The 14252-nt window shown below is 59.9% G+C and overlaps 1 protein-coding gene across 7 annotated transcripts in view; it reads left to right on the forward strand.

Moving 5' to 3' along the window:
- The first annotated feature begins 3944 nt into the window (after window positions 1–3944).
- Window positions 3945–14252, forward strand: part of MXRA7 (matrix remodeling associated 7) — a 29990-nt gene continuing 19682 nt past the window's right edge. For 4 of the 7 annotated variants that reach the window (XR_004981314.2, XM_036394640.2, XM_036394641.2 and 1 more), the window contains exons 1-2: window positions 3947–4558; window positions 12831–12926. Coding sequence is in view for 6 of the 7 variants with exons in the window: in XM_036394640.2 (XP_036250533.1) it covers window positions 4061–4558; window positions 12831–12926 (594 nt within the window). In the remaining variant the exon portion in view is untranslated. Of the gene's footprint in view, window positions 4559–12830; window positions 12927–14252 lie in introns of all 7 variants that reach the window. The other 3 variants (XM_036394639.2, XM_036394642.2, XM_036394644.2) reach the window with 3 other exon arrangements.

A 14252-nucleotide genomic window follows, 5' to 3' on the forward strand; every position in this document is an offset into this window, starting at 1 on the left:
CTGAAGAACAGTGAGTACAGGGGCATTTCTTGGGATAGCTTCTCATTTCTGGCATCAGAATGGACAGGGATGTGTTCTTGGCAAGGAAAAAGTGGCATCCATGACTGGGAGCCTGACTGGGGCTTGCAGAAATAATCCAAGTTTGGAGCAGTTGTAACACTGGTCTGTGCTCAAACTTTATGTGAGGGAAAATGGGTTCTGGGAGGATCTGGGAACATAAAATCCTGACTTTTCCTCTTGGAAACCAGCATGTATCTGCACACCTCGCTGCACAGGGGCTTGTGGAGCCACACTTGGGTTGTGGCAGGGATGCAGAGGTGGGTATTGGAGCTCAGTGACCTCCTGGCTTTGGGTGGGAGGGACACAGAGGAGCTCGGAACAGCACCTGCCTGTACAGCTCCCTGGTGTACAGGACACTGAGCACGTGTGCTGTGTTAGATCAGATCTTTTTTGTGCCTGTCGAAGGCTCTCCCGACGGTCCCACAGCCCATTCCTGCATCCTGGGGGTGGATGTGGTGCCGCAGTGCCCAGGCGGCAGGAGCCAGCCCGGCTCAGTCCGGCTCACTCCGTCCCGCAGGCGGATTCGCAGCGCAGCATTTTCCGTGCCGGGGCTGTTCCCGGAGCCGTTGTCCCCGCGGCTCTCCTGAATCCCCCTTTGTTGGCAAAGCTCCTCAGCTGCTGCCGCCCTTGGCTCCCCCGCTCGGCCCGGAGCTGGCAGCCGTGTGAAAGCGGCTTCTGTGCGGGGCCGGGGCTCTGGGGACCGGACCCAGCCAGTCCGGGGCTCTCGGGGACTGTCCCCTGCCTGCCCGGGGCTCTCGGGAACTGTCCCCTGCCTGCCCGAGGCTCTTGGGGACTGTCCCCTGCTCTGCAGGGACTGTCAGGGTCTGTCCCCTGCCCACCCGGGGCTCTGAGGACCATACCCAGCCAGTCCGGGGCTCTCGGGGACTGTCCCCTGCCTGCCTGGGGCTCTCGGGGACGGTCCCTGCTCTGCAGAGGCTCTCGGGGAGCAGTTTCCAGCCATCCCCTGTCCCCTGCCCAGACTGGGCTCTGGGGAAGCCCTTCCCAGCCATCCCTCCCCTGCCCGCCCGGGACTCCTGGGGACCATTCCCTGCCCGTCCCGGGGCTCTCGGGGACCGTTCCCGGCCATCCCCTCCTACCCGTCCCGGGCTCTTGGGACTAAAGCCTGCTCTGCCGGCGCTCTCGGGGACTGTCCCCTACCCGTCCCGGGGCTCTCGGGGACTGTCCCCAGCCATCCCCGGCTCTCCCGGGCGCTGCAGGGCGGTTCTCCTCCCGAGAGAGGGCAGCGCGCTCCAGCTGCTGCAGCTGCCCCGCTCCGGGCTCAGCCCAAGCCTGGGCTGGGGCCGGGCCGAGGGTGCCGTGCCCAGGGGACCCCTCCCCGAGCCCCCCCTGCCAGCAGACCCTGAGCTCGTCTCTCCTGGGGCTGCGGGCAGGCCCAGGGCGGGGGTCCCTGGCTGGGAGCCCGCCTGGCTGAGCCGCTGTGCGAATCCATCCCCTCCCGTGCAAGATGAAGCTGGAGGCAGCAGTCGTGCCTTGTAAGTTGATAGGGGAGCCCCAGAGATACCTCTGTGCCTCCCAGCAGGAGCTCTGGCCAGGGACCAGGCCGAGTTTACTCCATCAGTTCCCTCTGGAGAGCCATGGAGGGGACAGGTCAGTATCAGACAGGAGCTGCTGAGCCCAAATTCTGCTTGGGGGATCATCCCCATCAGATCACATCCTGCAGGAGCTCTCACCCCAAGTGTGGACACGGGGACCTCTGTTGCTGATCCTGTCACCTCGTTACTGCATGAGTTTGGCTCAGTTAGAGCAGCTCTTCTGGCAGACACGTCCTTGCTGCTCCTGCCTGTTGCTCTCAAGACCAGGAGTGTTGTTTTTCACAGACATCCAAACCCTGCATCTCTCACAATTCCTGTGAGTGCTGCAGGTTCCAGCAACCTGAGAGGGAATTCCTGCAGGTCCAGAGCCAGGAGCTGCGGCTACTGAGCACCTCTGAAGCTCCTGTTGATTCCCTTGCCAGGGATTCCAACCCCTGGAGAAGCTGTCAGGACCAGCTTCTCTTATTTTAAGGCAGTGATAAATCCTGCTCTGGAGGGTGCTGGCTGAAGTGCTCTGTCTCCGTGCTGGGTTAATGCAAGCCACATGCTGCTGCATTCCTGAGAGGGCAAACACCCTCCAACACACTTCCAAGCAAGAGCTGTGGAAAATTTATACTGCCAGGAGAAAGAGCAGGAGGTGTCCTGGGTGTTGGCAGCAATCAAGGGCACTGTGACAGCTGGAAATGTAACACCTAAACAACCCATGTCACCCTATTAGCAGCTCCCAGTGGCCAGTTTCCCTCATCTCACCTAGAATTCCTCTTTGTGCCCCAAATTGACAACCCACATGAGCACAGGAGCAAGGACCCAGACCCTGGATGTTCCCCACCCTGGTTCTGTCTCTGGCCATGAGCCATTTCCAGGGCTCAGAGGGAGCCTCTGAAAGCAAGTGGTGCCCTGGACTCGGGATGGTGCCTTCATGGCTACTGGGATTAGGGCAAGTAGGGGGCAGAGGGGACCAAACACACATGGAAAAGCTGCTGAACCAAAGCTGCCAATCTCCGGGTGATTTGGCTGAGCTCTGGAGCAGCTCTGACGATCGAGACCCAGGAAATGCGAAGCTCTGCGGGAGAAGGGGAGCTAAGTACCGTGCTTGGTTGTTGCTAAGAATACAATTATCCATAGCTAACGATTGCCTGCCTGATAGGATTACCAATAAAGACAAACGCAGTGAGGATCATGGCTTCACTTCCTTCCTCCCACCCGGGGATTTAATCCCGTCTTTGTTTGAGTTTTGTCTTTGGTCAGTCAATAAAAAAAACCCCTCTGCTTCGGGTGGTATCTCCAGAGCCTTTTCCCTAAGAGAAACTTTCCGGGGTGAATTCCATGTCTGCTTCCCTCATGTGCATCCTGCTCCTTGCTGGTTTCACCCTGGCAGGAATAGTTTAGGCCTTCTAATTTCAGCCTGCTTTGTAAAAGGTTGGCTAATCCTCCCAGCAGTCTCGAGAGGCAGGAAATCCTCAGCGGCAGAGTCTGGGGGAACATGACAACTCCTCGGCCACTCTGCTTGCCAGTTTGTGATGGCTTTTGGACACATCCTGGTTTTTGAGTCTCCTGTTTTTCAGGAGAATGCTCGAGGGGAGGCTCTGGCAGCCCAGCTGCTCTCAGCACCAACTTTACCTGGAGGGTATCACAGCCATTTATGGCCCTGATATCCCCTGCAGCTCCTGGGGAAGGTGGAGTGATGCTCTGGAGCTTGGCAGGGATGTGCTGCCAGATGCTGCTCACCCAGGGGAGTCAGGACAGCCTTCCTGGCCCTGCCAGCCCCTCCGCTACCCAGCCAAGGGCTAACAAGGTGCAAATGCTCGTTAAACATTTCCCGGAGTCCAGCCGACACCCCGGCGTGTCCGACCGAGCTCTCCAAGCCCTGGGTGCCCGCGCAGGGAGCACTGAAGCCTTCCCATTGTTCGAATGGGATCCGTTAACGAGTGACAGGACAAGAGGAAATGTCCTCAAGTTGAGCCAGGGGAGGTTTAGATTTAGTATTAGGAACAATTTTTTCACTGACAGGGGTTATCATCCTAGAGTGTAAATGATTCTAGGATTCGACGATGCAAGGCACTGCCGAGCAGTTTGGGAATGACTTTGTGGATATAAGGCAGTGTCTAATGAAAGATCCCCTTGTCCCAAGCCGGACTCTGGCCTCAAGCAGAGCAGCCCAAGCCTTCCTCCCGCGGTCGCCCCTTCCCAAATCCCGCCCTGGGTGCGGGTGGATGCGGCCGCGCATCCCGGCGGGCGGGGAGCGGGGCCGGGCTGCGGCTGCCGGCTCGGAGGGGGAGGTGGGTGCCGGGCCCGGGCCCGGGGGGGCCGGGGCGGTGGGCAGGGCCGGCGGATGACGCCGGTAAAGCCGCCCGAGAGCCGGCCCAGCCCCGCCGCCGGCCGAGCGCTGCCCGCGCACCCCCCGCGGCCGCGCACTCGGGTCGGGCGGGCTCCGGCGGCAGCGCAGGATGGACCTGCCCGTGGACTCGTACCTGGCCGTGCCGCTGCTCTTCACCGTCCTGGCCCTCGTCCTCGCCTCCGTCTTCCTGAGGCTGCGGGGAGGCGGCGGCGAGAGGGCGGCGGAGCGGCCCCGGGAGCCCGCGGCGGAGCCGGCTCGGGAGGGCGGCCCCGGCGGCGAAGCGGCGGCACCGGCCGAGGGGCCGGAGGACGAGGGGAGCCGGGTGCCGGTGGAGGAGGTCGGAGTGGGCGGCGAGGGGAAGGAAGCGGTCACTGAGCGGCGGGAGGCGGCGGCGGAGCCGGGCCCCGCGGCCGAGCCCAGCCCCGCGGCGGCCGAGAGCATCCCCAGGCAGCCCCCGGAGGAGCCCCGGCAGCCGCCCGAGGAGCCCCGGCAGCCCCCGGAGCAGCCCCGGCAGCCGCCCGAGGAGCCCCGGCAGCTCCCGGAGGAGCCCCGGCAGCCCCCGGAGCAGCCCCGGCAGCCCGGACACCGGGAGGATGCGGAGAGCAAGGTAAGGCCGGCTCCCCGAGGTCCCCACAGCCGAGGTCCCCCCAGTCCCCCTGTGGTGTCCCTTCTCCATCCCTCTGTTCCCGCGGGTGGCAGGGAGGGAGCAGAGCTCCGGGTTTTCCACTAAAATAAGAGGGGTCCCGGCAAAGCCCGTGTTTTGTCTTCGGGTGGGAACAAGCTCATTGTCCCCGGGGGAGGCGGCGGTTTGGGGGCTGTTTCTGGCTCCTTCCCTTCCCGCCAAGGAATACTCCTAAAAATAATCAAGAAAGTGAAGATTTAAGGGGAGAGTGTGTCAGTGTGAGTCTCCCCTCTGTGCACATCTAACCCCCGGGAGTCTTTTCCTTTCTCCAAGAGCTTGTCCAGGTGCTGGGGGATGTGCTTGTGTTTATTCTTCCCGTCCGCATCCCTTTTCTGCGGGTTACAGAAACTGTCCCCGGGCTCCTTGCGCTGTCCCTGCCTGCCCCAGGGAAGGGACCGCCCCACTCCTCAGCCCCAGCAGGATGCTGGCCCCAAGCTCTGACCCCTGGCTGAACTGGGGGGGCTGGGGGTGGCAGCGGTGCCAATGAACGCCCGGTAAATCCTCCTCCTCCACCGGATCTTGTATAAAAATAAAAGAGCGACCCAGTGTCCACGGGAAGATCTTGTTCTGCTCTTGCCCAGCCTGGATGGGACTCGGTGACAACCTGAGGCACCCGAACTCCCTGTCCTGGTGGCTTTCTCCCATGCGGCTCCTTATCCAAAGGGCGGGAAGGGAGTGCTGGGGCCGCTCGGGAATGCGGGAGTCGCCGTGTGCCGGCAGCGTGTTTGGGCCGGGGCACAGCCTGGGGCCCAGTCGCCTCCTGGCTATTATTAGCAGCGTTTGTAATCCTCAGCAACTGTTTCCAGGCTGCCGGGCAGTGCATACTCAGCCCTCGCCTTGGAAAGCATCTCCAGTGACTCACCGGATAGCCCTGGGCAGGTCCGGGGGCTCGCACACCCTGCTCTGTGCTGTGATGCTCTGCAACACCCACGGGTCACCGCTCGGGGCTGGGATGTGGCTCTGACTCCCTGTGCTCCTTGCACCTCCCTTGGCGGTTTTTGAGCCTCGGAGCTCTCCCTGTCCCCTTCCCAGTGCCCCTTGCCCTTGGATACAGCTCTCGAGCAGCCCTGTGCCTTGACACAGCATCCTGGAAACCACATCTGTTTCTCTCGTGTGCTTTATCAGTGCCTGTGAGTACCAGGATCTCTGGAGAGCTCCTGGGCCACCGTTGGCCAGCTGGGTCCTGGCTGGGCCAGCTCAGCACCAAAGTTGGCCACTTGGCTGGGGCTTCTCTCTGGTGAGGTGCATTGGGACAGATGGACAGACCCAGGGCTGCCAGAGCCCACAGGTTCCTCTGCTGCTAGCTCACATCTTGGGAATGTTTTCCACCCCTCTGGCAGCTCTTCAGCCCTGATTTCTTTGAACAGGCACTGCTGCAATGCTTGTTGCTTTCACAGAAAGGCTCAGCTCCTTTGTCTCCGCTCAGCACAGGTGCAGTACCAGGGTTTTGTGTGCCTGGAATGAGTTGGAATGGCCTGGAATGAATTCTTACTCAAGAAAAGGAGTTCTGTGTCCTCCAGGAGCCTGGCTGGGCTCTGTGGGACCGGGGCTCCTCACTACCCTCAGCCCCTCTTACAGCAAAGGCGCAGCACAGGGTCCTGCCCAGCTTTCTCTCCTGGGAAATTGTTCCCTCACTGTGTGAGCAAGGCAGGACAAGCCACCCTGGGCCTGAGCAGCATCCCTGTGGGCAGGTCAGGGAGCAGGCCTGGGTGGTGTGGGGAGCAGTGGGAGGAGGAGCAATGCTGAGTGTGTGTTTGGGAGCCGTGGCCAGCGCATGATCCCACAGCTGCCAGCGCTGCTGGCCCCGGGGCCGGGTGGCACAGCTGGCCAAGGAACTACGTGCCCTTCCAGCAGGCACCACACACGTGTGGCAGTGCCCAGCCTGCTGATCCAAGGGTTGGTGCTGTGGCCAGAGTGGGAGAGACCATCCACAGCTCTGCAGGATCTCCCTGGATTCCCTGCTTTTGCTCCCTGTGAACATCCTCTAAGTTGCTTCATCCTTCCCCTCCTCCAGCACCACCCAGACCCAAGCCCAGAAGATGTTACAGGCAGGGATGGGACGGGCTCTGGGCAGTGCAGGGAGTGCTTTGCAGGCGGCTGCTGATGGAATCGTTCCTTTTCCAGCCTGTCTTGGCTCGGTGAGGGCTGCAGTCCCCTGATGTGACTCAGCAGAGGCTCCCAGACCCTGTCCGGCTGCTGGCTCCTGCAGGCTCAGGGCTTCTCAGTACATCAGCAGGCAGAGGGCTGTGCCTGCCACTCAGAGAGCTTTCTCTCCTTATTTATTTTCTCTCCTTATTTATTTTCTTTCCTTATTTTCTTTCCCCCCTGTTTGCTTAGCACGCACTGTGCCAGGCTGGCTCGCATTGCCCGCAGCCATTAACCACTCGACCAAAATGCTGATGGATGAACCCGCCCAGGGAGAGCAGCCTCGGTGTGTTAATGACGGGCTGGAGCCGCGCATCCGGCTGCCTCCTCCCTCCCTGCTCCCTGCCTGTGCAAACTGGGATCTGCTGGGGCAGCTGGGTGTCTCAGCCTCCCTCCTGCCTCCATCTCCTGCAAGGCTGCTAAAATCGCTGAAATTGAAGGCTCCCTGCCCCTCTCTGCAGTGACCAGTTCATTGCAGCATCATGCTCAAAGCTACAAAATGACCCAGTGGCAGAGCAGGGAAAGGAGCCCAAGAGTCCTTGTTTCCCTTAACTGCTGTAGTGTTTCCCCTTGTCTCTGCTGGCTCCCATCACTGAAAAAAAAACTTAATTAGTCTGTCATTGTCTGTTCTCATCCCCATCCCCAGCTCGTTAATGGATGAGGCAGTGCTGTCAAAGCAATCCCGTAATGAAAAGCTGCTGGGTGGGAACTGGGTGGGAACAGCAGCGAATCTGGGGCTGTGGAGCGTGGTTCTTGTGAGAAACGGTCAGAAACTTCAACTCCCTAATGAGCCATTCTGTCCTGAAGTGGCAGGTGGCAGGGACCGGGCAGGGTTTTCAGTGTTGGACCAGAGCCACCTCCAGGATGCCATCCTGGCCAAAATGTTCAGGAGATGGGGAGGGTGAGTGGGCAGTGCCAGGGCACGGCAGCCCGGCTGGTTTGCCAAGGGTTAATTGCAGCTGAGGGCTTCAAACAGAGCAGGGGTGAGTGGGTGACAGTGGGGACAGGGGACACACAAACCCTGCCTGAGCAGGGCAGCCTGGGGGCTGTCCCTGGACAGCAGAGGCGCAAAGGCTTCATCTGTCCCTTCTGCCAAGCTCCTGCTGCATTTTCCCGGTGCCTCCCACCCCAGGCTGGGCCTCCCTGGGGGCTCCTGGTGCCTCTGGACACACCAGGCAGCCCAAACCCCCCAGCTCCCACCAGGAGCCCTGTGCACGTTTACAAAGTCATCATTCCCCCCTCTGATGCCTCCTGCCTGCCCTCCCCGTGCTGCAGGGGAGAGGATGTCTAATTAAGTCTGGCTGTAATTGGCAGCTGTTCAGGCTGTGTCTGCACTGCCAGAGGGCTGGGACAGGAGCTCCAGTGTCCCACAGGGCACTGGGGAGGGATGTGGTGATGTGCTACCCCCGTCACAGCCCTGGCAGCAGCACTGCCAGGGAATGCAGGGCTCCCCACCCAGATCCCTGAGTGCTCAGATGTGCCCAGCTCTCACCAGAGCCGCCTGTGCCAGGCACAAATGCATCATCTCCTGCAGAGAATGGAAACTGGGAAGTGACACAGGACATGTGTCACCCCCAGGAGCCTGTGCATGTGTCCTGCCCACCCTGAATCCCACCATGAGGCTCTGCTGGGACGTGGTGAGGGACAGGGGGGCACTGGGGTCTGTGTTGTGTTTCCTACATGGGTTGAGAATTTGGGCTCCCACAGGTCCCTGTGGGCTGGGTGAAGCCCTGGAGCCGTGCCAGAGCCAGGGCACTGCTGGGGGACTCTTTGCCTCCTGAAGTGCCCACTTTGTGTGCAGCTGCCAGGTGAGGGCCAGCTTTGCCTCCTGCCAAGGATGCCATGCAGCTCACCTGGGCAGCAAGGACATCCTGGTGTGGGGTGTTTGCTGTAGCAGAAAGGGAATGAGCTGGCTGGAGGTGGTGGTGCCTGCAGGGATGGGAGCAGCTCAGCTGGGCTCCTCGCCCTGCTGTGGGACACACCAGAGTTCTCCTGGCACTGCCTGGTCCTCATTAAGGGCTGGGTGGTCCCAGAGCTTCAGAAATGTCCTTGCCCATAGCAGTGACAAGGGAAGTGGCAGGAGCAGATGCTCCCACGCTTTGGAGGCCTCAGACCTGCAAAACTCCATCTCCACATGAGGGACATCCTCTCCAGGCACCCCAGAGCTGGCAGGACGTCACCAGGGCTGGAGAACTGCTCTTGGTCTGCAGCTGCTCCTCTGGGCAGAGGGAGGATGGAGAGCCCCAGTGGTGGGTGAAGGGGAGCTGCTGACACAGCAGCTGCTTTGCTCTGCTAAACTCTGACCAACATTATTATTATTATTTAATCTTTTTAAAAAGTTTTCTTCCTTCCCCTTTTCTCCTGGCTTTTCTCTTTCTGGCTGGCTCTCTCCTGTCTGCTTTTCTTCCCTCTTGCAATGTCTTGCATCAGGCTTGGAGCAGAAAGTGCAGCCATAAATGGCAACACACAGGACCCAGGAGTTTAATCCAAGATAATTTTCTCCTCTTGCTTTGCAGCCTGGGATCTTCCCTTTTCCTGAAGCTGGAGCAGGGCACTTATTTGTCCCCAACCTGCCCATAAGGGCCAGGGCTATCCCCGAAGAAAGGATGAGGGACACACCAACCCCAAAGCATCCTCTGTCCTTTCTGAGAAAGAAGCCCATTGCTCAGAGGGGTTTGCAGCAGGGATGGAGGAAGTGGGGAGGAAATGGCCAGAAATGAGCTGAAAACCAGATGATGCTGCAGTGGGAAGCCTGGCTCCCACCTCCCACGGGCTGGGAGAGGGTTCAGTGGTGGCAGAGCCTTGAGGGGGCATTTTGGTGTCACGATGCCAAGCTCCTCTGTCTGAGCCATCCTCCCCAGGGAGACTCAGGCTTGTCCCTGCTCAGTGCTGGCTATGTCCAAGGCATCCCTGAAGCTTTGTCCTCGCCCTGCTTTGCTCCAAACCCCTCTGCCAGAGTCAGCTCCACGCGCGGGTGTGGTGGCCATGGAGCTGAAGGGCAGCAGCACGTTTGTGATGATCCAACAAATGCTGGGCTCTGCAGCCAGGAGCTGCCCAGGCGAGGCAGATGGATCATGGATCGCTGCCTTGCTATTGAAGGTGGATGACTTGCTGGATTTTAACCCTGGCCTTTCCGGAGCCCATTGAGCTGTGCCCAGGTGTGATTCAGAGGTGCCGGGGCACGGGCTGTGCTGTGCCCGGGCTGCTCGGTAATGCCCGAGGGCAGGGAGGGTCCTCGGAGCGTTCCTGGAGCATTCCCGGAGCATTCCCAGAGCGTCCCTGGAGCATTCCCAGAGCGTTCCTGGATTGTCCCCAGAGCGTTCCCGGAGTGTCCCCGGATTGTTCCTGGTTTGTTCCCGGAGTGTTCCTGGAGCGTTCCCGGAGTGTTCCCGGATTGTTCCTGGAGCATTCCCAGATTGCTCCCGGTTTGTCCCCGGAGCGTTCCCGGAGCGTTCCCGGTTTGTCCCCAGAGTGTCCCCGGAGCGTTCCCGGTTTGTTCCCGGAGCATCCCTGGATTGTTCCCGGAGCATTCCCGGATCGTTCCTGGTTTGTCCCCGGATCGTTCCCGGAGCGTTCCAGGATCGTTCCCGGATTGTTCCCGGAGGGTTCCCGGAGCGCTCCCGGCCCCGCGCGGCCCCGGGCCCGGCAGCTGCCGCCCAGCGCGTCCCTGGCTCAGCAATGGGAGCTTTGTTTGCCGCAGCAGCTGCTGGGGCGGCCCGTGTCAAGTCTCCTCCAGATGCTCCTGGATAATGGTGACGTGCACGGCTCCCTGCAGTGCTGCTTCTCGGGGCTGCTTCTCGCCTTTTTTTGGTTGGTTGGGGTTTTTTTTTGTTTTTTGGGTTTTTTTTGGTTTTTTTTTTTTTTTTTTTTGTTTTTTTTTTGTTTTGTTTTTTGGTTTTGTTTGTTTGGGTTTTTTTGGTTTTTTTGTTTTTTTTTTTTTCCTGCGGGGACGTTTTCATGGCACCAGAGAGATGCTGATTTGTGGGCTCTTGGACAGAGCACTCCGTTCCTTTCTTCTCCATTTGTTCCTTCCTCACTCCCAGCTGCTCCAAACTCTCCCTGCATTCTCCCTGGGCTGTGCTTCCCACAAGAGCAGCACTTGGGGTGCCGTGGTGTCCTCCGAGCCTCCCAGTGCTGTCCCAACATCTTCCCCCTCCCTGCTTTGCAGGATGCTTTGCAGGTGCTGGTTTTCACCTGGTCATTCACAAAGGAGCAGGTGTCATGTGGAGCAGGTTAAGGTTCCTAAATGGGACCTGTTTTTCCTCTGAAGTGGTTCCCCCTTGGAGAAATGTTCAGCATGGAAAGGCTTTGGTCCAGGGTTGTTCCTGGGGCAGAGTCACTTCATTTGTGGATTGACTGGAGTGAGAAGAGATTCTGGTAAAAGAGAAGGCTGCCTTTAGACTTCTAGGACAGTTTGGGAGGTTGAGATTTAATTTTTAAGAATTGTTTGTGACTTACAATAGTGCTACATCAGGTCTTAGTTGGAAGGAATAATGTTGGCCTGTGAATTCAGGTCTTTTGCCAGCAAAGTTACAGAGAACTTTTTGATACTTATAAAAACTGTAATCAAAGCCACTTCATAGTGTTCTGCTATTCTACTGTATTTTATGTAAAGATCAGGATTTACTCTGACTGGGTTTTCAGTATTTCAGTATTTTAGGACAGCAGCACCCACTGGCCACGGCAGGGCTGAGAGCTCTGAAATTTGGAGCTGCTCCAGGCAGAGAGGGCTCTCCCCTCCTCCCTGGCTCCCAGGGACTGTGGGCACAGCCAGGCTCCAGGTGGGGCTTTGTCCCTGCTGGCATTTCCAGCCAGCCCAGAGCTGCTCCCAGTCCCATGCTGGTATTTCACTGCAAGGCCAAGGGACACGGTGTCCCTGCTCTCTGCCCACACAAATCCTCCTCCACAGCCCTCCAGGCACAGCAAGGAAACCTTCAGCTGAAGGTTTTGGGCAGGGAAAGCTGGCTGAGCTGGGAAAGTCCAGCCCCAGGATGGCAGGGTGGGATGGGGAGGTCTCCAGGGGGTGTTTGCCTGTGATGGGGAAGGCAGAGCATCAACAAACCAAACATGTCCCCTCCCTTCTGCTGCATCAGCATCCCAGGCAGCTGCCTGAGCCCTGCCAGGACACACGGACAGCCCAGCCTGGAGCTGGCACAGCCAGCCCAGCCCTCACTGCAGCCTCCTTGCCCTGGTCCCACCCCACGGGCTGGGGCTGCCACAGGGAGCAGTTCCTGAGCCCTGCAGGGAGCAGCTCCTGAGCCCTAACAGGGAGCAGCTTGGGAGCTCCACAGGGAGAGTTCCTGGGCTCCACAGAGAGCAGCTCCTGAGCTCCACAGGGAGCAGCTCCTGAGCCTAACAGGGAGCAGTTCCTGAGCCCTACAGGGAGCAGCTTGGGAGCTCCACAGGGAGCAGCTTGGGAGCTCCACAGGGAGCAGCTTGGGAGCTCCACAGGGAGCAGCTTGGGAGCTCCACAGGGAGCAGCTTGGGAGCTCCACAGGGAGCAGCTTGGGAGCTCCACAGGGAGCAGCTCCTGAGCTCCAGAGGGAGCAGCTCCTGCACTCCACTGGGAGCAGCTCCTGGGCTCCACAGGGAGAGTTCCTGAGCTCCACAGGGAGCAGCTCCTGGGGTCCACTGGGAGCAGCTCCTGGGCTCCACAGGGAGAGTTCCTGGGCTCCACATGGAGCAGCTTGGGAGCCCTACAGGGAGCAGCTCCTGAGCCCTACAGGGAGCAGCTCCCGAGCTCCAAAGGGAGCAGCTTGGGAGCTCCACAGGGAGCAGCTCCTGGGCTCCACTGGGAGCAGCTTGGGAGCTCCACTGGGAGCAGCTCCTGGGCTCCACAGGGAGCAGCTCCTGAACACAAACCCTGGCTGCAGGGCTGGGCACTGGAGGTCTCAGGGGTTCCCCACTCCATCAGCCATTCCTGGCTTGGCACAGGCATGGGGCAAGGTGGGCTATGGGCCACCTTCAGGATTTGTCCATGTGTGCAGGAGCTGCCAGGGCTGGTTGATTGAGCACTTGGGGGTTTGTGCTCAAAGCTTTTGTCCTTTTCCAGATCCCACCACTGGGTGCCTCGCCTGGATCCGGCCTCGGGCACCCAGGACAAGCAGAGGACACAAGTGGCCACGAAGCACTTTCCAGCCATGCAGAGGTGTGTGGGAGGCAGAGCCAGCCTGGGGAGGCTGGCACAGCCCACAGTGTGCCAGTGTCCCTGCAGGGTGGGACATTGTCCCAGGGTGGCAGTGGCCGTGGGGAGGGGGCAAAGCTTCCCTGCTGTTCTCCCCTGGTGAGGCTGGGTGGCCTCTTAATGGCTCAGCCCATTTAAAGCAGAAAGAAATGGTGTTCCAGGAGCAGGTTTGTGATGCCCCAGGGATGGGGGTCAGTGAGGTGGGTCCCTGTGAGGCAGCTGGGGAGGGAGCAGCCCCAGGAGGGCAGAGGGACAGAGGGACGGAGGGACAGGGATGTGGAGTCTGGGGCCACAGCATGGGGGAAGGGAGGTGCTGGCATCTGCCTCCAAGCCATCCAAGCAGAAAAGTGTTGTGCAGTAGGGAGCTCCTGGCTGGCACGAGCAGGGGTGCCCAGCCAGCCCTGGCACGCTGCTGTCGCCTGCCAGCCTGGCATCCCTGCCTGCTCCCTCTCTGCTCCTGTCAAGTGTCTCTTCCTCTGTGTTGGAGCAGATCTATTTTCCTTCCTTGGAGGTTTGCCACCCAAATTTCCTGCTTGCTCTCATTGTTAAATGCTCAGTTCCTAATGCCCAGGAAAGGAAGAGGCTGGAATCTCCCTCCCTGTGGCTGCTCCTGGAGGGCTGGGTCTCCCAGGGGATGTCCCAGCTCACAGGGGGAGATGGATGTGATGGGGAACTGCTGCCCTGGGCTTGTCCCCTCCCCGTGCCCTCCCTTTGGGTGCCTCCCCAGCCATCCTCAGGGAAGCCTGGGTGTCCAGTGGGAAGTGCCCATGTTTGGAAGTGTGGCCCAAAATAGCCGTGGCTGCAGCGGGTGCGGGTCCTGGTGGCATCTCCTTCTGGGGAACAGGGTGGCCAGAGGAGGCCAAGTGGCTGTGAATAATGCACATTCCTCCCCCATGACAAACTCACCCAGCTCTGGCCCGGGGCTGTGCTCCAGCAGCTCCTCCCCAGCTCTGCCCTGCACACCCAGCACTCAGCTCTGCATGGTCCCTCTTGGCTCACTGTCCTTCCCCCCGGGGCTCCTTCCCCACAGCTTTTCCCTTGATAATGAGGGGCTTGGCAGCCTCCCCCCATGCTGCTCCCTCTCTGCAGGTGCTTTGTCCTTTTGCCAGGAGCTGCAGGAGACACCCCTGGGTGCTGGTGACCCCTGGGCTCGGCTCACAGGGGTTTGCAGCTGGAGCACAGGGCTCTGCAGGAGGAAATCTCTCATGCAGGGGCTCTGCCATGTGTCCTTGTCTTATCTCCAGAGCTGGGGTGCTCTCCCTGTCTCCCTGCTTGGAGATTCTGCACAGG

Source organism: Molothrus ater, chromosome 19 (genome assembly GCF_012460135.2).
Source record: "Molothrus ater isolate BHLD 08-10-18 breed brown headed cowbird chromosome 19, BPBGC_Mater_1.1, whole genome shotgun sequence".
Taxonomy (NCBI): Eukaryota; Metazoa; Chordata; class Aves; order Passeriformes; family Icteridae; genus Molothrus; species Molothrus ater.